Below are 20,277 nucleotides of genomic sequence, written 5' to 3' on the forward strand. Positions count from 1 at the left end.
TGTTTTTATCAGCTGTTTGGACTCTCATTCTGACGGCACCCATTCACTGCAGAGGATCCATTGGTGAGCAAGTGATGACATGCTAAATCTGTTCAAAGCAGCTCTAAAAAAAGCTTTAAAAGTGTATCTACATGGTTTTGCCACCATTGTTATTAACTGATAAACGCTTGGAAATGTGTCAAAACCGTTTGGACCGCAAAAAAATGGTCTAATTTTTTGTAGTAGTTTCTTAAATGTGTTCTGCTTTTTGTGTAGAAAAGGTCTTGAAGGAGTTGATACAGCCGTATTATCAGCGTGTGCAGAAGCTCCAGGACTTTCTGAACGATGTAAAACCATCGCTCAAGTACGAAATCGTTCCTCTCTCCGACCCCTTCGGCCCATCCATAAGCGACCCTGAGCTGCAGTGCATTGTGGTCAGCGAGGAGACGAGGAAAGGCGGTGAAGCTGTCAACAGGAAGCGTGTGGAAAATGTGAGAATGTTATTGGTTGTTATCCGATGCCTGTAAAAATCTTTATCGTTAGACCAGAGAACCACAACCATACAGTAGCTCAAAATGTATTCAGACACTTAAAAATATCTGAATATCTTTGTTAGTAAAACAAATATATACTATCATTCAAATGTTTAGGGTCAGTTAGATTTTTTTAAAGAACTTAATACTTTTATTAAGCAAGGATGCATTAAATTGATCAAAAGTGACAGTAAAGTAGGGCTGCACGATTAATCGAATGCGATTGTCATGCGCATTTTGATAGTAATGCCGGTTTTGTAATCAGCAGTAAATCATCATCACGTGCTTTCAGATGGAGCAGAATTTACTACACATAGCCGTAGTTCACTGACAACTGCAGCGATGGGCATTTTCTGGGTTTCTTCTGCGAGGCGTATTTGGAGTTTCAGCGCGAGAGAGCGCCCTCTGGCCTTTGGATGGAGATTTACTACTGATCACAGAACCGTGCTTCACTGAAAGATACGCATGACAATCGCAGCTTCGGTCGAATCGCGATCTCGATTTATCGTGCAGCCCTACAGTAAAGATATTTACTAAAAAGATTTCTATTTCAAGTAAATGCTATTCTTTTGAACTTTCTATTCATCAAAGAATCCTGAAAAAAAATTATCACGGTTTCACAAAACTATGAACTGGTATCAACATAAATGTTTCTTGAGCAGCAAATCAGCATATTAGAATGATTTCTGAAGGATCATGTGACACTGAAGACTGGAGCAATGATGCTGAAAATACAACTTTGCATCACAGGAATAAATTACATTTTACAATATATTCAAACAGAAAACTGCTATTTTAAATTGTAATAATATTTCATAATATTACAGCTTTTGCTGTATTTTTGATCAAATAAATGCAGCCTTAGTGAGCAAAAAGAGACTTCTTTCAAAAACTTTAAATTTTTTTATAGTATTAATTATATAATTTTAGTTTATTCATTATAATGCTTGTCTTTCTCGTGAAGTTTAATGTGGATTTATTGTCACCCCTCAAATGTTTAATCCTCAGTAAGTCATAAACTAGACATGTGTGAACTAAACTTTGAATTTAATTATCCGTGTGAATTCAGTGTGACCATGGTGACCCCAGTGCGTTTGGACTTTGCTGTTCTCTATGTTTCACCATTTGTGGTCATTTATTTGTTCATAGTGTGAGATTAAGTGGTCTGTTCTGTGCAGGGATTGGCTGAACTGGTTCTGTACGAGATCCAGCTGTTGAAAGACGCCCATCATGCGGACATCGAGGAGGAGAAGATCAGTTCCTCCAGCCTGAGAACAAGAATGCTGGGCACGTTGCTCAAACATCCATCTGTACGAACATCCCGCATTCATTTATCTTAATTTATAGTACTTACAATTCCACAATCACATAATGCATTTCATCTATTCATCCATACATCATGCATTTGTCCATAACGGTTTTATTTATATTTGTCTTTTTAAACATGACTGGCGTATTTAACTATGTGTTATTGGAAAGAAGACTTTTCCATGAGGACTTGGTTAATAGTGTGTTCTTATTCAGGATGGATTGTTACATAGAAGACGTCTCAGGCAATTTTGCAGGATTATGCACAAAAACCTATTGTTAAGCAAAAAGAGTGACAGAACTTATTGTCTTTTCCGTATCACTGGGTGTTCAGACATTCATTTAAAGAATCATGGCATTGTGACTGCTGTGTAATTTAATGAAGACCATTCAGTCATGTGCATGTTGGTCATGTGATGCATGATTTAGCTCAGCTCTCTATTTTGTATTCTGTTCTTTTTGAGATGATGTATTTATTAATATAAAGTGCCATTCAAAAGTTTGATGTTTTGAAAGAAGCCTCTTCTGCTCACCAAGACTGCATTTATTTGATCAAAATTAAAATAAAAACAGTAATATTGTGAAATATTGTTACTATTTAAAATAACTGTTTTCAATTTTATTATTTGGTAAAATATAATTTATTTCAGTGATCAAAGCTTAATTTTGACATGTGGCCAAGTATGGTGATTCCATACTTGGATTTAGTGCTCTGTATTTATCCCACCCAAAGTGCACACACACAGCAGTGAACACACACACACACACCGTGAACACACACCCGGAGCAGTGGGCAGCCATTTATGCTGCGGCGCCCGGGGAGCAGTTGGGGGTTCGGTGCCTTGCTCAAGGGCACCTCAGTTGTGGTATTGAAGGTGGAAGAGAGCGCTGTACATTCACTCCTCCCACCTACAATCCCTGCCGGTACGAGAATCAAACCCACAACCTTTGGGTTACAAGTCCGACTCTCTAACCATTAGGCCACGACTTCCCCTTTCAGCATCATTACTCCAGTGTCACATGATCCTTCAGAAATCATTCTAATTTGCTGCTCAAGAAACATTTCTGATTATTATCGATGTTGAAAACAGTTGTGCTGCTTCATATATTTGTGGAAATCTTACTGACCCCAAACTTTAAAATGATAATTATGGTCATAAGTGTTGTTATATATTGTAGCATTTCACTTAGCGTTCACATTTTATCTTGATGTAGTTTTATAAAAGATTCAAGTTATTGTTTATTACTTACATTTCATCCACATAAAGGTAAAGCTCTTAGTATTGGTTTAATTTGCTGTTCTTGTGTTTGCAGCCGCAGCCAGATCTGCCTCTGGATCCGTATGTGATTGGTCTGACGGGCGGCAGCGGGTCTGGAAAGAGCTCTATAGCACACAGACTGGAGGCTCTCGGCGCCGTGAGGATTGACTGCGATCAGCTCGGTCACGAGGCCTACCTGCCGGGAACATCCGCCTATCATAAGGTCGTCCAGGAGTTCGGCCCAGGTACGGAGAGGAGATGTGTATAGTCACCGAATGGATCTCACTTTATACTGGCCTGCAGTTTTTCCCTACAGAAAATTTGAAAAATGTCAGTTCAAAGTTTTTTTTTTGCCGTCAGATATTCTTAACGAGGATAAGACCATCAACAGACGAGTACTGAGTGGAAAAGTATTTGGTAACCAGGTAATTTAACTCGACAGATAAATATAATTGAATTCAGAACACATTTTCCCTCCTGTTCACATTGTGTTTATGTGTGTGTTTGTTTTTCAGGAGCGTCTGAGAGCTCTGACAGATATTGTGTGGCCTGAGATTGCTCTGCTGGTGAAGAAAAGAATAAAACAAGCAAAGGAGCAGGGTGAAGCATTTATCACTTTCATCTCATGCTCTATCTGAACTTTTTCTGTTTTAAGTGCGATTAATTCTCACTTCTTCTTTTCAGGTAAGCGTGTCTGTGTGGTGGATGCGGCCGTGTTGCTCGAGGCGGGATGGACATATTTGGTGCATGAGGTTTGGGTGGCCACCATCCCAGAGGAAGAGGTGCTAAAGCTTTAATATAGACACGCTTTTGTTTTGTTTTTAAATACTGTGAGGTCGAAAGGCCTGAGACCATATTCTGGGATTTAAACATGAAAAAAACAGCACTTTGAAAAATTCAAAACAAAGAGCTTGATATATAAGAAATATTTCAGATTTTTGTTTGAAAGAAGTCTCTTCTGCTCACCAAGGCTGGAATTAAGTGATCAAAAATACAGTAAAGGCAGTAAAATTGTGAAATACTATTGCAATTTAAAATAGCCGTTTTCTGTTTAAATATATTGTAAAATGTAATTTATTTCTGGGATCAAAGCTGAATTTTCAGCATCATTACTCCAGTCTTCAGTGTCACATGATCCTTCACAAATCATTTTAATATGCTGATTTGATGCTCAAGAAACATTTCTGATTATTATCAATGTTGAAAACGTTGATTTTTTTGTGAAAATGGAGATACTCTTTTTTTTTTCAGGATTATTTGATAGAAAGTTGAAAAGAGCAGCATTTATTTGAAATATAATTTTTTTGTAACATTATAAATGTATTTACCGTCAGTTTTGATTAATTTAATGTGTCCTTGCTGAATAAAAATATGAATAATTGTTTTGTTTTTTTAAAGCCATCACTTTGATGATACCGTTCCCCTCTCCACCCAATGCTTTCCTGTCCTATCACATTAAAAAGCCCATAAATATAACTTTTAAAAAAGCCAAACTTTTGAACGGTAGTTAGTGGCATTGATTATGTGACTTTTTGTCAGATTTTCTTCCATTGAAGCTCAAGAAGATTTTTCACTCTTTGAATTTGTGAAGAAAAGAGTTTTAAATTCAAAACTTTACTAGTAATCACAGATTTTTGCATCTCACTATATATATAACAATATTAGGACATTCTAGATGTGTTAACTCTCTCTCGGTTTCAGGCAGTGAAGCGTATAGTCCAGCGAGACGGTGTGGAGGAGGAAGACGCCTTGAGGAGACTGAAGAGCCAGTGGCCGAATGCACAGCTAATAGAACATGCTAACGTAGTGCTGTGCACACTGTGGGAACCTGACGTTACTCAGAGACAGGTACACACACACACACCAGATCAGGAACGACTCGATGGATGATGGGCTTTATTAACCTCAAAACATGCAGCTCATCATTAATGCATGTGTGTTTCCCCAGGTGTTGAAAGCCTGGAATCTATTACAGCAGCGGATTCAGAAGAGACAAGAAGAAATCAGACCTTCACCCTGAGACAGGCTTCAATATGAATACGTTTTCAAAATGTAGTGAAATATTTTAGTTCATTTCAGAAGCATAAATGAGCGACTGTTTGTTTAAAGGCACAATATGTAAGATTTCACACTCAGTCACAGCGTCATCAAACTACCGCTTTCATTTATTTTGAATACGCGCCCTCTACTGGCGAAAATTACATATTGTGCCTTTAAGTCATGTACCATTTGTTTCATCAAACACCAGTAATCTTCATAAAGCAAATGAGCCAGTTTGAGTTCTTATGTGGCTCTCCTAATGCAGTAAAACAGATTTGGGACAGAAAACACCTTGAGCACTTTTAATAGATCTGCAATATACAGTTTACCATTTGTTCTTGTGCCGGTTATCAAATATTGTCATATTTGGTTGTTGCATTGCCATTTACTTATTTTTCTAATCGAATCGCTGGGAGTTATTTTCAGTGGAAACGGCTTTGACCATGATTGTGGTGTAGATTATACATGCTCTGAAAGAGAGAAGACGGTTATTAATCTATATTGTGCCTCCTGAAGACCAAAGTTAAAACTGAATGTCAGATTAACCCATAACAGACCAACTGGTCAGTGATTTCAGGCAAATTTACAAAATGATTTTTGATGTATTCATGGATTAGCCATTAAAAAAAACATCTTAAATTAATAAAACTTTAATACATTTATTCTTCATATATACACACACACACACACACGCATGCATGTACAGCAAATGTAACATTTTAAAATTTCTTTGTCTTAAATTAAGCAGAATCAAATCATGCCCAGGTTCTGTAGAAAAACACAATGCTCAAACAAAATTAATGGCTAAAATGTTTCACACCAGGGAAAATTATAGAAATTAAACTTGAAACTAACATTAAGATTGTGGAGTAAATCGTGACTTAAATCAACAATAGAACAATTCAGAAATTGTGAATTACAACAGCTTCGAGTGACGTAAAACGTGGATAGTTTGAAAGCACTTTTGTTTCAATCATTTTTGCACACTGTTCCAAATATTCCGTTTCGCATTAGAAATCTGCCATTTTCTTTACACTTATCATAGATTTGATGTTCTAGAGTTGCACGGTGAGTCTGGCAGAACACCGCGCCTGCCCCAGGCTGTTGGACGCACAGCATTTGTAAATCCCAGAATCCCCTGGTTGTACTTGAGCAAGGGTGAGTGTGCAAATGCCGTTCTTATCATAATTCATCTGAACGCGTCTGGTCTTCTCCAGCGGCGCTTCATCAAACAGCCAAACCACTTCAGGGTCAGGATATCCTGCAAACAGAAGTCATTTCAGAGAATTATGGTCCAATAAAAACCCTACACGGTCTTGTTTTTTAAATTTTAAACAAATCAAAATCACACTAGCCATGCGTTTTCATTTCTGCTGGTTTGCAAAAGTGTCTGGTATCACCTATTTTCAAAAACATGAAAAATACTTTTTTGCCAAACACTAAGCAGTACTGTACCTTGTATTGTACAGGCCAGGTGCACCGTGGCTCCGCAGCTCTCAGTGAGGTCATGCAGGGCTCGATGGAAGCGTGGTTCACTCCACAACTGTTTTTCCAGAGATGCCACAGCTTGTTCGGCTTCTTTCCCCAGAGCATTCGCTGAAATCGCAGGGACATCATAAGAGGGCAAACCAACAGAATTGCAAAAGTAATGTGTAACGGCTTTCTAAACACTGCATTACTTGGACAAACAGATTCTCATGTGTCTTACCATCTACAGAAATGGAGGGAGAATGCAGTGCATCAGATTTGCTGCAGTGAACCATCCTTTTCAGAGCAAGCAGGGCTTTTCCGGTTTTCTGCGAGACAGAACAGATGTGCATGATTTGCAGTTTTAAAAGAAAAAAGTAATATTTATGACCGCCTGAAAAACACAAAAAAAAAAAAAAAAAACCATCGGAGATCTCGATTCTAAAACGGCTGCAAGTAAGTAACTTCTTAAATTTCATACCTTCCATTTCTGTCGGGCCAGGAACCTTCTCATCTTGTCTTTGTTAAGGGATTTGGTTGATCTGGAGTTTGAGTCATCAAATAAAGCTATCCAGGGATGAGCTAATGCTTTCTCACATGATAGTCTTGTTCTAGGAGTGTAAAAATTGAATTAAAAAAAAAAAAAAAAAACCTGCATACAACAATAGAATGTGAGACTTGAATAACTTTTGCCATAACCATTTTGCATGACTGTTGTTGAATAAAGTTTAATAAAACATGCATGATGTGACCATGCTAATTTCTTGATTCACATTTCTTCATTCACCTCTTATCCTCCCTCAATAGGCCACTGATGAAATCTTTGGCCTCATCAGTGATGCCATCAAAACTCTCAGGGTTAAACTCCCATTGCGCTGCAGTAACCAGAGCTAAGGTTTCGGCATCGCTGTTTCCCTGGAATGGAGACTCGCCACTCAGTCTGGGAAATGGTGGAAAAGAAAATTGAAAGTGCACATATTAGTAAATCGAAATGGAGGTGGAGGCCATAAACTGCTTCATTCTAAGCCCTTACAGGATGTAGCAGATGACGCCAATGCTCCACATGTCAGTGGCCAGATCTACAGGCTCATAATTGACTACCTCTGGGGCCACAAACTCTGGAGTCCCATGTAACACCATCAGATGTTTCCCGGCCTCTGAATAAATAAATAAATATTTTATATACTTTATTATATAAAATGTTATATATTTCATATATACATAACATGCATTGAAATAGTCATCTGTATAAAAAGGTAATTTTGTATTTTATATATGAAGTTTTTGACATTAACAGTTTAATTCCAAGACGTGATAATCCTCTTAAGTTTCAGTACAAAAACCATGCACAATTTCTAAACACATAAATGTTAGAAATGTATTGCTGAAAACATGTTGCAAAGTCTGTGAACTACATAGTACTGAACTGTGGAGTTAAACAGACCATTAAACGGTTTTGCACCATTTTTGTGTTCAGGATTTGTTTATGGGCGGGGCTGAAATCATGTCTCGATGACACACTGGAGCCACTGAGCATGGCCCCTCCCCTAACACTTAGTTACTACAGCCTAGTTTGCCAGCTAGCTATGCCTGCGTCACGTAAATGCGTATTACCAGGTTGCGATCATTTACAAAATAGCTCGGTCTCCTTATTTAAATTTCCTAAAAACGATGATATCAAGAAGAGGTGGATTAAGTTTGTAAAGAGGCACCTTGATGGAGAGCTGAGGATCACCACCAACACCCGCCTTTGCAGTGAACATTTTACACCGGATAGTTTTATAAACTTTCATCGGAGAGAATTGGGATTCACTGATAATCCGCTGTTACTGGTGAACGGGGCCGAGCCGACTATCTCCCGCCCCGGCCTTCATCCTCCCGTCCCGCCGACATCTGGTGCCATCGTCGGCAGTACGTGCCCACCAATTAGTGTAAGTTGCATTGTGTGCTTATGTTATAATTATAGTAGTGTCGCGTAGCCAGAGCTTCAGACTGACGGCATAAGGTCTGGGGACCTTGACCGTTTTGAATGGCCAAGGACCGCCCAATAGGCCACATGACTGACAGGTAAAGCAACCAATCACATTTCGTTTTGTGCTGCGTCATGTTTTGGGGCGTGGAAATGTCCCCACAATAACGGAACTGTGTGGAAAACTTTCGGACGCATTTTAAAGGGTCATGAAACCCTAAACTACATTTTCTGAGATCTTAACAGATTTATGTGTGCTGACATCATTAAAGCAACGTTGGCATCTGTAAGATTTAACTGTAGGAAAAAACTGGGTAATTGAGCTTTTCTCCGCCATTTTTGTCTTCCGGGTATAAAATCGTGGCGACGTCACAAGTTAACATAGGTGTCTCAATTATTCATGAGACCGAGTTTTCTTATCCTATGAGAAGACACTGTCTCTTAATTATTCATGACAGCACGTGACTCCTTTAGTGGCTTTTTTTATTTTTTCAAAAAGCGACTAGCAACAAATCTAGCGACTTTTTGGACAAACTTTAGCGACTCTAAAAGGGAAAAAAAACAGCTCAACAGCTTTGAAGTGCCGACATTACGCAGAATGCAATTACGCAAATAAGACGTGATGACGTCATCAATATGTTAAAGGGGTCATATGATGTTGCTAAAAAGAACATTATTTTGTGTATTTGGTTTAATGAAATGTGTTTATGCGGTTTAAGGTTAAAAAAAAACACATTATTTTCCACATACTGTACATTATTGTTTCTCCTCTAATCCCCACCTTCTGAAACACGTCGATTTTTACAAAGCTCATCGGTCTGAAAAAGCGAGGTGTGCTGTGATTGGCCAGCTATCCAGTGCGTTGTGATTGGCCGAATTCCTCAAAGTTTCGCTTTCACAACGAATCACACAGCGCATTCACAGAATAAAAGTTACGCCTTCTTTCTTTGCGTGAACATTTGGGCGGCGTTATGCAAATCTTCCCACATAATGATGTAGATATGTGGGGGCGTGTTAGAACAAGCCATTTTGGGTAGGTGTGGCTGACTCTTAACTTTTATAAAGAATATCTCTTTGGATTTGACACTTTAGTCTTTGCAACTTTACAGATCTTCTTTATGCACCAAGAGCTTGTAACACTCCAAAGAGAAAGGAAAAATTGAAAACGCATCATATGACCCCTTTAATGCCGCATGACGTCATTTAGGTACTTTTCAAGAGAGATTGAGGTCTCTGCAGAGCAAAAGTGGGCGTTTCTGAATTTGTGGGTGTTTTCAAACTGCAGGGTGTTTCTCAATCATGCAATCAAAATGATCCCCCTTAACCCCACCCCTAAACCTACCGTCACTATGACATCAGCCAATCAGGAAACATGGTCTAAAAACGCCCCGATCTGGTAACTCCCATTACTAAATTAGAAAGAAATGGCAGAAGGAGTGGGATAGTGGAACAAAAGGTAGACACTTTCATCATATTCAAGAGAAAGTAGGTCAAGAAAGAAAGTTTGGCAACAGGAAAGACGTTTTAATGTCAAGAATGCGTATTGGACATTGTTAAATCAGTGTCTGTATAGAATGGGGAAGCATGAAACTGGAAATTGTGACAAATGTGGTCATGCAGAATCAGTAGAAAATATACTTATAGAGTGTGATGCATATGAAGGAGCAAGATTAACTAATTCGAGCTTTAGGATAGTTCGGAAAAAATAATTTGTCACTTCAGGTTCTGTTAGGAAATGGCCCAAAGCAAATCAAGAATATTTCATGAATTATTTTCTTAAAAGAAACAAGACTGATAAATAGAGTTTAGGATACAGTTGTCGTAAATAAAGCGGAATAATAATTTTTTTAAATATGTTTTTTTTGGCTATAGTTCTCAAACTTCCAATCATTATGCGCTCCACACTCCTATCCAGTAGGTGGCGGGAAATTACCATTTAAGTTGGTTTGCCAACCGCCATTAACACCAGAAGAAGAACTCCCATTACTTTCCTGCAGAGACCTATACTTGTTTCAAGCAGGGTTTAGCTACTTTCCATTGCAAATAGTTGGCAACACCGAGACCGCGCAGTAGTTAGGAGTTTATAGTATGGGTCGCAAGTGTTTGTTTCGGTGGTGTAAAAGTTCGGGTGCGTTGCACAGCTTTCCCCCCGATGCCGCCAGGGCTAGACTCTGGCTGCGGGCGGTTGGTTGGCCGTCAACTACCGACACCTCGAATATGTTTGTGTGTAACAAGCATTTTTCTCGGGAGAGCTACGAGAACTGGAGAATGGTGGACTTTGGCCTTGCTCATCAACGCAGTTTGCGTTTGTTGAGTAATGCGGTACCAAATCCCGAGGATTTTTCTGTCCCGTCAAAGGAGGTATGTATGCTTGTAAAATTTGACTCTTAACAGTTTTACTTGCCTTTTGCTAAATTAGCACTCGTTATAATAATTTAGATAGTTCGATAATACCCCAGTTGTACGGAACATGAGGGGGTTTGGCGTCACGGCATCTTTGTTTCAAGTCGGAACGTTGAAGAACGCGACACACGTCTCCCAGAAATTCTGTAGAACAACCAATCAGATGACGATTGGTTGAATTCTACGGCGAGTGGGCGTGGTTTCAGCGCCGACAGCAGACACGCCCCCAGCGTTTGAGAGCAGAGAATATTGCTTTTTTTTTTTCCAATTTAATAACTTTTGTGGACTAACAAAAAAAAAAACCCGTGAGATCACGATCTAACGCCTCTTGCTCATTGGCTGACGCTGCAAAACTGGTCAAAATCCCTTTCCCTAAGGGAGACGCGATTAAAAATTAAATAAAAAACGCTGGCCCACACTCCAGCACAGTAGGTGGCGGAAATGCACCTTAAAATGTTAGTTGCCACTAAACAAGAAAGATGATGATCCTGGAAGCGCTGCGCTGTTTACAGCAGAGGATCAGGGATGCTGTATGCAAGTTTCGTGCGTTTTTCTTTCTACATTTTGACTTTGGTCCTGGTGGGTTTTTTAAAAAAAATGCACAAGTGTACATTTCCAGGATCCAAGAACTTCAAGAAAAAAAACCTGCGAGTATGTAAGAGTGCATTAGCGAGCCTTACAGGTGACAGGGTGACTTTTCACAGATTTCCAGTGAACGGTCCTGAGCGACTGAAGCTTTGGCTTCTGTTCATCGGGATATTACTTTAACTATTCGATACTTAAAGCACATGAAGTTGTGCAGTGAAAATTTTCACGAGACGATTTCAGAGCAGATGAGGGAAAGGCACGTCGATATCTTACAAATACAGCTGTGCCTGTGACTTGTTTACAAAAAGCAGAGGTATGCATGGAAACAGCTTGGGGGATCTTTGAGGGGGTTAGAGTTAAGGATGCATACATTTGTATTTATTTTTAAAACTTACTTTACAATTACTTGATGTATAGGCCAATGCATTATAAAGTAGTGTAATTTACACCATATTAAACCGTAAGACGGGTTGTTTTAGGAGACTGTGAGAGGTCTATCACTGATCAGCCAGGACTTCAATTCAGAAGTTTCGGAGGAAGAAATGGATCACTGTTATGCATCAACCGCTGAGACAATACAAGCTCTATCCAAGAAGCGAAAGAGGACAGACGTGAAGCGGGAGAGAGACAGACTGAGGCAGAAAAACAGAGTAAACATCGGCGAGGAATATTCCAGATGGAAAGCGCTGAAGGTGGAGAAAGGCATGAAGAATGACATGGAGGTTGCTTGTTATCTGCTGGACAGGTAAAGAACTAAATTATGTACACGCAGAGCTGGGTAGATTAATTACACATTGTAGTCCATTACGTTACTGACTCCAAATTACATGACAAAAATTGTAGTTATTAACGTAATCCGTTACATTACACATTTTAGATAATAAAAAGATTTTTTGATTACTTTTAGATTACTTTTAACCTAACTAGTTTATCACATTGATTTAAATAGTAAAATCTTGTACCATATTGATATAAAAATGCAAAGAAAAAAAATGCAATAAAGATTGCATTAAAGGTTTGTAAAGGAACTGCAAATGCGGAGAAAACGCTTCATATAATTGAAATGATTTTTGTTAATCCAGTGGTCAAAATGCTGTGTCGTCTCAATTTTCTGTGTAATTACAGCCATCTGATTAATGTCCACAAAACTGGAAGACTTTCTGAATGTGTACAAGCGGTAGGCTATTTTAGAAAGGAACATTTAAAAGATGGAAAACAGGAATTAGGGAGAATCAATAAGTTATGAATAACAAATTATGAATAGTCAGAACACAAAGACTGAATAACACACAAAAAAAAAAAGAAAATCGGTACGACATTCACAAGGTGGAAAGATTATGACGGAGAAACCCTGAGTAATGATGCACAAGTTGCTGCTTTTCTGTTGGACGGATAAGGGAATTCAAATGCAACAATTTTGTTATTAAACAAATTTGTTACAAAATGGTCTGCACTTTACCCAAATATTAATTTAAGGTATGGACTATGCCAAATAAATTTGTTTAATAAAATAAATTTTAAAATCATTCATCATTATTCTTGTAATAAGTATCAAAGTCACTTTAACCATAATATTTCTCCACTCTGCTCTTTCTGCCAAGAGGAAGAATCCATTTCACATTTGTTCCATTTCTGTTACTATTCTACACAATTCTGGCTTCGATGATCAGCTCTGTAGTATTTCCAGCAGTAAGGTTCCTTTGCATTCTAATATTTCTGACAATAAGGAGCTAGATGATGTTTTAAACTTGACTTGAATGATGATGGGTAAATACCATATCCACAAGGCTAGATACCTTACATTTAAAACTAGCTGCAAAATATTTGCTTCTGTTCTACATTGTCACCACTCCAAAAAGTCTCCTCAAATGAAAAAAAAAACAACCTCTGAAGACATCTCGTATTATAGAACGGTTTAAGTGAATTGTAATTTGTTAATTCCCCCATATGTTCTATGTTCTGTATTTGTATTGGATTATATTTCTGCAATTAAAAAAAAAAGTTAGGGAATTAATTGTCCAACAGACCATGATCTACTAAGAGACAGTCATGCTGATCCACGTCGACAGATGGCAGTGCTGGTATTCGTGCTTAAAGCACAAAGAGCGAGAGAACTATTGAAAACTCTTTAAAGCTACTCGATTAAATGATTGCGTTTTGATAGAAGTGAGCTTAATTACTAAGCGAGTACATTAAAATATACTTACTGACTAAAACAACATAGGCTTGCTGTAGTGAATGGGGGTTTGTTTAAGTGTGGCGGCTCGGATTTGGAAGGAAACCGCGCGTTTACGTCACGTCCGGCAACACAAAGTCTGGCGCGAATGGTTGTGTTGGAGATTAGCGGTTACAATAAATGAAGGTAATTTTAGAAACAGTCAGCTAGTCATCGCGGATTATGGATCGCTCTAAACTGAAACCTTCGCCTCGGACCGCACAGAACCTGCTAGCGAAACGGGAAAGCAATAGAGTTCACGGCAAAACTAGAATCAATATCGGCAGAGCGTTCGAGCGGTGGCGACAGCTCCGAGATCTCGAGGGATTTAAGAGTGACCCAGAGCTGGCTTCTTTCTTGCTGGACAGGTTCGATATGTTAGTTGCGGGATGGATACCAAGGACTATGTTGATATCTAGCAAATGTTACCAGTTTCGTATGACCTTTTGGTAATCATGGTAACACATCAAGCAGTATGGCGCCAGCTAACGTAAAAAAAAAAAAAAAAAAAAATCCAAAAAGTAAATGCTGTTCTTTTGAACATTCTATGAATCAAAGAATCCTGAAAAAGTATCAGTAAAAAAAAAAGAAAAAAAAAAAAAAGTAGAAACAGTTTTCACCAAGAAACTGCCAAGGACATTTCACAATTAACTAAAAAGAAAAAGCAACTAAATTCAGTAAAAAAAAAAAATTAAAAAAAAAAGTTAAATATACAAGTAGAAAAAAAAAGTTCTGTAAAACGTACACAAGTAACCATTTAGAAATGGGAAAAATATTTTTTACAGAAATATATTGTGTGGATCGGGAAGGTGTAGTTCAGAGTTCATATTTTCATGTTTTCTCATTTTCGTTTATTAAGGGTGTGTGGTGAACATCTTTCACAAGACAATTCCAGTGAATCTCCGAGAAAGAGAGGAAAACGGCAGAAATCAACATCTGCACTGAAATCTGAGGTATGTAACGGTAAATTCAGGTAAATTGGGGCACTTTGCTATTGAGATGACTGGGGAAAAAGTGTCAAGTATCCTTACTTATTGCCATAAAATAAATAAATATTTTATTTATATATATATATATATATATATATATTATAAAATATTGCACTAGCACAATGGACTGTTTGTTGGGTCAGTCAACCTATGCCACACTCTTTAATGGTTATTTGCTGTAGTTAACTAACTCGCGTCACACTGTTAAATCTTATATGCATTTGGTTTACACTGCATCTGATACAACAATCTCAAACATTAATTGTCATAGCAGACTCGGAGCGATTCACCTCAGCCTAGTCCAGATCTCCAGTCCACAAACGTTGAGGTCCTTGGGATCTGCTACGACGTCCCTCCCCTATGGTTATATCAGCCGGTAAGTGCTCACATATGCTAGTTTTGTGACCATTGGCTTGCAATGCAGCACTTAATTTATTGCAAAATTTAATTTATTCCCGCAAACAATTTGGCTCCAACTATTTGACACTCAATTCCAACTTTGTAGTTATTTTCAGCCATACATGTACAGGGTTTTAGAGTTTATAAACTAATTGTAAAAATTATTTCCATGTTTTGGCAAATTCAACAAATGTAATCATGCCTATATTTGGAAAATCTTGCGATTTAAAAATACAAAACCAAAAGGTACTTCATATTTGATTTTCACATTTGGAATTGGAATGTGAACTAAAAGATTTGTAAATCTAGTCCGTTTTTAATGCACACTTGATTGAAAACTAAAAATCAACAGACTAATTGGATGAGCCACATACAAATTTTGAAGTGATCAACATACAACATATCTGACTGCTCATCATTGGAAATTCATATTAAATAAAGTTGTGGCGACCACAACTGCATGAAACTTGCATGCGTCACCATTTTCTGCCATGTAGGATAAACAAGCACAGCCTGAACGACTACTAGAGGATGGATCGGACCCAGATGTCAGGATGGGTTACAACAAGGAACAAAATTGTATGATGGAGCAGAGTTCATCTTCAAGCACAACTACAGAGGAAGATCATACAGTGCTCTGGGAGAAAAGAAAGGTTGGTAAAAATGGACAGTTGAGTGGAAAGTTTAGAAAAAACGCCTACTAAGGAATGAATGTATGCTGGACACTTGTTAGCTGCTTTTCCTTCACTATTCACTAAAAAAACAAATTCTATTAAAATGTTAGTTTTGCAAAGAAATGCACACCACGGTAATTTGTCTATGAAAATATTTAAGCATTAAATAAACCTTTAGATCAAAAAGTTTTAGAATCAGCAATTCACTCAAATGAGTCCAAACTGCTCACTGATTTTCCGTCTTGTAGGATGAACTTACACAGACTGCCCTGCGATTGGAGGAACGTTTAAATGCCATGAGATCTTTGTCTGATACAGCATCTGATCCCATTTCACTGACAAGAGGAATAGCAGATCAGAAGGAAAGAAAATGGGTGGTCAACAAATCCAGTTTGACAGGACTGTTCAGGACCTGCCATCAGTGTGGAGAGCCGGTTCTGGAATTTAAAACGTTAACATCCGGGAGTCTGATTCGGATTCAGTGGGAATGCTCAAAGGGACATCTCATGTGGCTCTTCCCCAACCACAACCCAACATAACACACACACACTGAACCCAGACGGGGATGAATGTACTGCAGTGCATCTCGATTTATTAAAATGTGAATATAAGAAATAAAGTTTCTATGCGGAATTACAAAATTGGGGATTTTTTTACAATTTTATTTATGTTTTTGCAGGGTTTCTGTGGGTCCAAAGTCTTCAATTTAGTTTCAAATGTAAGGCCATAAAGGCCTAGTTTCACAGACAGGACTTAGGTTAATCCAGGATTAGGCCATAGTTCAATTAGGACATTCAAGTATCATTTATAAACGCGTCTTGGGAAAAAAAAAAATTACTGGTGTGCATCTTGAAACAAACCAATGGCACTGACATTTTAAGATATGTCCGTGCAAGTTTCTTTCAGTTAAAACAGCCCAGACACGCATTTTTGTCTGATAGACTTGAGCCTTAACTGTGAAATCAGGGGTAAAAAGTCTTAAATGGTACAAGAAAGTCTTATATATAAAATTTCAAAGAGGTTTTAAATTTGGGGACAGAAAGTTAAATAAACATGAGCGCTGCAAGTTTCAAAGTCAGGTGGTATAATACCGCTCATATGGTATTCAATTTATTTGTGCAGGTCTTAAAGTCTTAAATTTGAGCATAAAAATCCTGCGGATACCCTGTTTTGGTACTTCGACTCAATTGTTTGACTCGCTCTGGGGAGAAAAAAAAAAAGAAAAGAAATCACTCACCCAGTTTGCTGGCCAATCCAAAGTCAATGATCTTGATGAGCGTCCCAGCGCTGTTCACACAGACAATGTTCTCTGGTTTCAGGTCGAGGTGAACAATGCGTTTGCTATGAATGTACTGGATTCCTTCCAGGATCTGACGCATGTAGTTCACACTGTTGGGTTCTGTGTGCTCGAAATTCTCATCTACTATCCGTTCAAACAACTCACCACCTGCAATACTTTAAGGCAGAACAATTAGGGGTTAGAAATGCACAGTGGCTTCATTTGTACACAAGTTATGATTTAAAAGCTTAAAGTAACATTTTAGCGATCAAAAAAAAAAAGTTTTCAAACATTTCTGGTAGGTAAAAACTTAGTTAGACCACCTCGAAATTTTACATTTAAATTATAAAATTGAAACCGTTCATCAAATGAGCATTTTAGCCATTAAATTAAATGCATTTTTAAATATTTTAAAAACTTAATCTGATATTTCCCTTAACATTAAATTGAATGTTAATGGATGAGAAGTTCATGCATAACAGTTCCATAGAACACTTTAAAATGGTTAGATATATAGTGTGTGTATATTTGAAAAAGCCATCTCGTGTCACTTGAAAAAAAATAAATAAAAAATAGATTATATCCGTCTAGGATTTTCAACTCACTACTCCAGAATCATGACGATCTCGGACGGGGTGTCGTAGGCTGCGAGACACTGCACCAGCTTGGGGTGGTGTAATTGTTTCATCAGTTTGATTTCTTGACGCGCTGCTGTTTTCTCTCTGGAGACACGGGCCCGGTAGAATTTCCCAGCACACACCCAACCCGTCTGCTTATGGCTCATCCTGTACACCTCCCCAAACTTCCCCCTGCGGAGGTAGAAGATGACCATTTAAGATAAATATCAGTTTTAGACCTGATTTTATGAATAGACTAATACCCACACTCCTAGTTTTTCATGGACGTGATAATGATCCCTGGCTTTGTGTGTGGTGTCAGGCACAACCTCCACATATGAGGTCACTTCCCATTGTGGTTCACCTGTAACGCATTAATCTTGCTTTAATCTCTTGTTTGAGCATCACTAACTCCAAAAAGAAGCACAAGCATCCTTACTGCACTGTATATACTTAATACTGCCTAAATAAAAGTAATATATAAAAGTATTTTTTTTACACATTATAAAAAAAACTATATATATATATATATATATATAAACTTTATATTAAAAACATGAATAATATTTATATATTTTATAACATGCATATGGATTTTGCATGCATTTAATTGGTTTAACAGTTGGCGTCTGTCTACCTGCAGTGTTCATCTTAATGCAGTCTGACTCCTTGCTGGGATCACTGACTCCCGCTGCGTTATAGCATGGCCCAGACCAGGACAGAACCAGAGACGTGGGGGTCAGCTGGGACACAAACGGACACGAGGCTGGAGGGTCTGGACGATCTGGGGAGAAACAAAAAGTGAATGAGAAGCAAGGTTATTGGGAACTAAAATAAATAAATAAATAAATAAATAGTGTTAATTCAAAACATAGGGGAAAAAATGACAGTTGAAAAACAGAGATATATATATATATAAATAAAAAACAGACAAATGTTCATACTTCTAAAATGTAAAAATTACTCTTTATATTTCCAGTTAATATAAAACTATAAATTAAAGCCATGCAGATATTATTAAAAAATATATAATATGATAACGAGCACAATGTCTGTAACTTAAAATACACTGAAAATGCAAAAAAAAAAAAAAATCTTGTTAAAGAACCCAAAAGTAGAGCTAAACAGAAATTTTTAAAAAGGGAATGCACACCACATTTCTAAAACTAAAACACGATTTATAAAAGCTAATAAAAAAAAATACAAATTTCACCATTATTAAAAAAAGTGTACATAATTACTTCACCTTGACCTAGAATTAAAAACTGAAAATGGAAAAATGGCAATTCAAAAGAATAAAGCTAAATCGAAATAAAATGAATAAAAAAAAGAAAAAATGATGAGGACGTCAAATTTCTAAAACTAAAATAAAAAACTGAAAATATAATTAATTAATAAATATTAAAATGGTATATAAATACTAAAATACCACAAATGAGAACAAAAAGGCAATCGGATTACTGGCAGTTATGCCATCACCACAGATATATACGGACTACACACTAAAGAACAGGTTAAGGACTAAAGCAAGCTAGATTAGAAAGTTCTCACCAATGACTCGGAGGCTTATGGTCCAGTGAGCAGTGCCTCCTCGGTTACAAACAAAAAGAGAATAACTTCCCACATCTACAGGAAGAACATCAGAGAGAACCAGGGTGCTGCTACTGCAGGTGTTCGTCACACACACTCGCGGCCCTTCTAACACAACCTAATGAGAAACATGCACACTGAAAATATCAAACAAGCTTTTTTTCCCAATTCTGTTGATCTCTACTCAATGAGTTTCAAACAAACAAGTGTGTTGCAGTGGATTCATGAAGTCAGTTCTTAAGTTCACACAGGTGTCCAACCAGAGGAACCACAGGTGTGGAGAATCACATGAATTAAATACATGTTCCTCTTCACAAACAGCTCAGACCTTTTCACGGTCATGAATCCAGCAGGAAGCCACAGGCCCAGAGCTGCTGAAACGGCAGTGCAGTCGAGCTGTTCTTCCAACACCAACCACAACCTGCTGCTGGGGGTCCAAAAACTCAGCTAGTGCACCTGGAGAACAGAAGGAGAGTCTACTGACACACATACTGAAGTAGTTCAGTTCCTTAAACCACAATGTAGATACTCCATCTTTACAAGTACCTCATTTCTCTTGTAAGAACGCACTGATTGTGGCCTAACCTTAAATGATTAGTAACATTAACAACTAACTGACGGCAAAACTGAAAAACTCCTTTAACCAGAAATCACACACCCCTGAACTACAGCTGGCTGTGTTATTGAGTGTGACGTCTGCAGTGAAACACACACATCAAACTCATGAACTTGAACAAGACATGTACATATAGACATGGCTCATCGGGCCTCATCAGTCATGTGACTTGCAATGGGATAATGAAATCTGGCATATAATTGACTAGTAGACACAGAAGGCTTGTGTGATTGGCTACAGACATAATGAGACGTCTGAATGCAATTTATAGAAATCTGTTTCCAAACCCACATTCTACCCTGCATTAACATTTAATTGTGATATATATATATATATATATATATATATATAA

The 20,277-nt window shown here is 37.8% G+C and overlaps 3 protein-coding genes across 8 annotated transcripts in view; 2 read left to right on the plus strand and 1 right to left on the minus strand.

Moving 5' to 3' along the window:
* LOC107677173 (bifunctional coenzyme A synthase-like) overlaps nucleotides 1–5,445 on the plus strand; it is an 8,738-nt gene extending 3,293 nt beyond the window's left edge. Inside the window, exons 3-10 of the mRNA XM_016471967.1 lie at nucleotides 256–470; nucleotides 1,691–1,822; nucleotides 3,135–3,324; nucleotides 3,440–3,504; nucleotides 3,595–3,679; nucleotides 3,764–3,861; nucleotides 4,781–4,927; nucleotides 5,028–5,445. Of these exons, the coding sequence (XP_016327453.1) occupies nucleotides 256–470; nucleotides 1,691–1,822; nucleotides 3,135–3,324; nucleotides 3,440–3,504; nucleotides 3,595–3,679; nucleotides 3,764–3,861; nucleotides 4,781–4,927; nucleotides 5,028–5,099 (1,004 nt within the window). The 3' untranslated portion in view covers nucleotides 5,100–5,445. The remainder of the gene's footprint in view (nucleotides 1–255; nucleotides 471–1,690; nucleotides 1,823–3,134; nucleotides 3,325–3,439; nucleotides 3,505–3,594; nucleotides 3,680–3,763; nucleotides 3,862–4,780; nucleotides 4,928–5,027) is intronic.
* A 78-nt stretch (nucleotides 5,446–5,523) lies between these two features.
* Nucleotides 5,524–20,076, minus strand: LOC107677171 (myosin light chain kinase, smooth muscle-like). The gene is made up of 13 exons (XM_016471965.1): nucleotides 19,856–20,076; nucleotides 19,638–19,785; nucleotides 19,271–19,427; nucleotides 18,357–18,503; nucleotides 17,987–18,083; nucleotides 17,708–17,911; nucleotides 17,061–17,278; nucleotides 7,620–7,743; nucleotides 7,374–7,526; nucleotides 7,068–7,197; nucleotides 6,828–6,915; nucleotides 6,575–6,715; nucleotides 5,524–6,380 (listed from the first exon to the last, which is right to left on the minus strand). Exons 1-13 carry the CDS (start codon nucleotides 19,858–19,860, stop codon nucleotides 6,175–6,177), a joined length of 1,818 nt encoding a protein of 605 aa, XP_016327451.1. The 5' UTR covers nucleotides 19,861–20,076; the 3' UTR covers nucleotides 5,524–6,174.
* LOC107677180 (uncharacterized) lies at nucleotides 8,058–16,464 on the plus strand. Of its 6 annotated transcripts, none has more exons than XM_016471978.1 (6): nucleotides 8,058–8,517; nucleotides 12,026–12,291; nucleotides 14,621–14,714; nucleotides 15,022–15,126; nucleotides 15,647–15,802; nucleotides 16,072–16,464. In XM_016471978.1, the coding sequence occupies exons 1-6, from the start codon at nucleotides 8,122–8,124 to the stop codon at nucleotides 16,360–16,362; spliced, it is 1,308 nt and encodes a 435-aa protein (XP_016327464.1). In that variant the 5' UTR covers nucleotides 8,058–8,121; the 3' UTR covers nucleotides 16,363–16,464. The 6 variants fall into 6 exon arrangements, with proteins under 6 accessions (XP_016327464.1, XP_016327466.1, XP_016327467.1 ...); XM_016471980.1 differs by having other exon boundaries at nucleotides 8,059–8,517; nucleotides 15,025–15,126; XM_016471981.1 differs by lacking the exon at nucleotides 8,058–8,517 and adding an exon at nucleotides 10,515–10,916.
* Nucleotides 20,077–20,277: the final 201 nt, after the last annotated feature.

Source organism: Sinocyclocheilus anshuiensis, unplaced genomic scaffold (assembly GCF_001515605.1).
Source record: "Sinocyclocheilus anshuiensis isolate Anshui unplaced genomic scaffold, SAMN03320099.WGS_v1.1 scaffold392, whole genome shotgun sequence".
Lineage (NCBI taxonomy): Eukaryota > Metazoa > Chordata > Actinopteri > Cypriniformes > Cyprinidae > Sinocyclocheilus > Sinocyclocheilus anshuiensis.

Bases quoted from the DNA above. Each gene is read 5' to 3' on its own strand.
- LOC107677180 (XM_016471978.1), top strand. From the start codon at position 8,122: ATGGCCCCTCCCCTAACACTTAGTTACTACAGCCTAGTTTGCCAGCTA. The intron at 8,518-12,025 runs GTAAGTTGCATT...GGGTTGTTTTAG, and splicing joins GTACGTGCCCACCAATTAGT to GAGACTGTGAGAGGTCTATC. The intron at 12,292-14,620 runs GTAAAGAACTAA...TCGTTTATTAAG, and splicing joins GCTTGTTATCTGCTGGACAG to GGTGTGTGGTGAACATCTTT.
- LOC107677171 (XM_016471965.1), bottom strand. The intron at 18,084-18,356 runs GTAGACAGACGC...AATGCGTTACAG, and splicing joins CATTAAGATGAACACTGCAG to GTGAACCACAATGGGAAGTG. The intron at 7,744-17,060 runs GTGAGTGATTTC...TTATTTATTCAG, and splicing joins TGGATTGGCCAGCAAACTGG to AGGCCGGGAAACATCTGATG.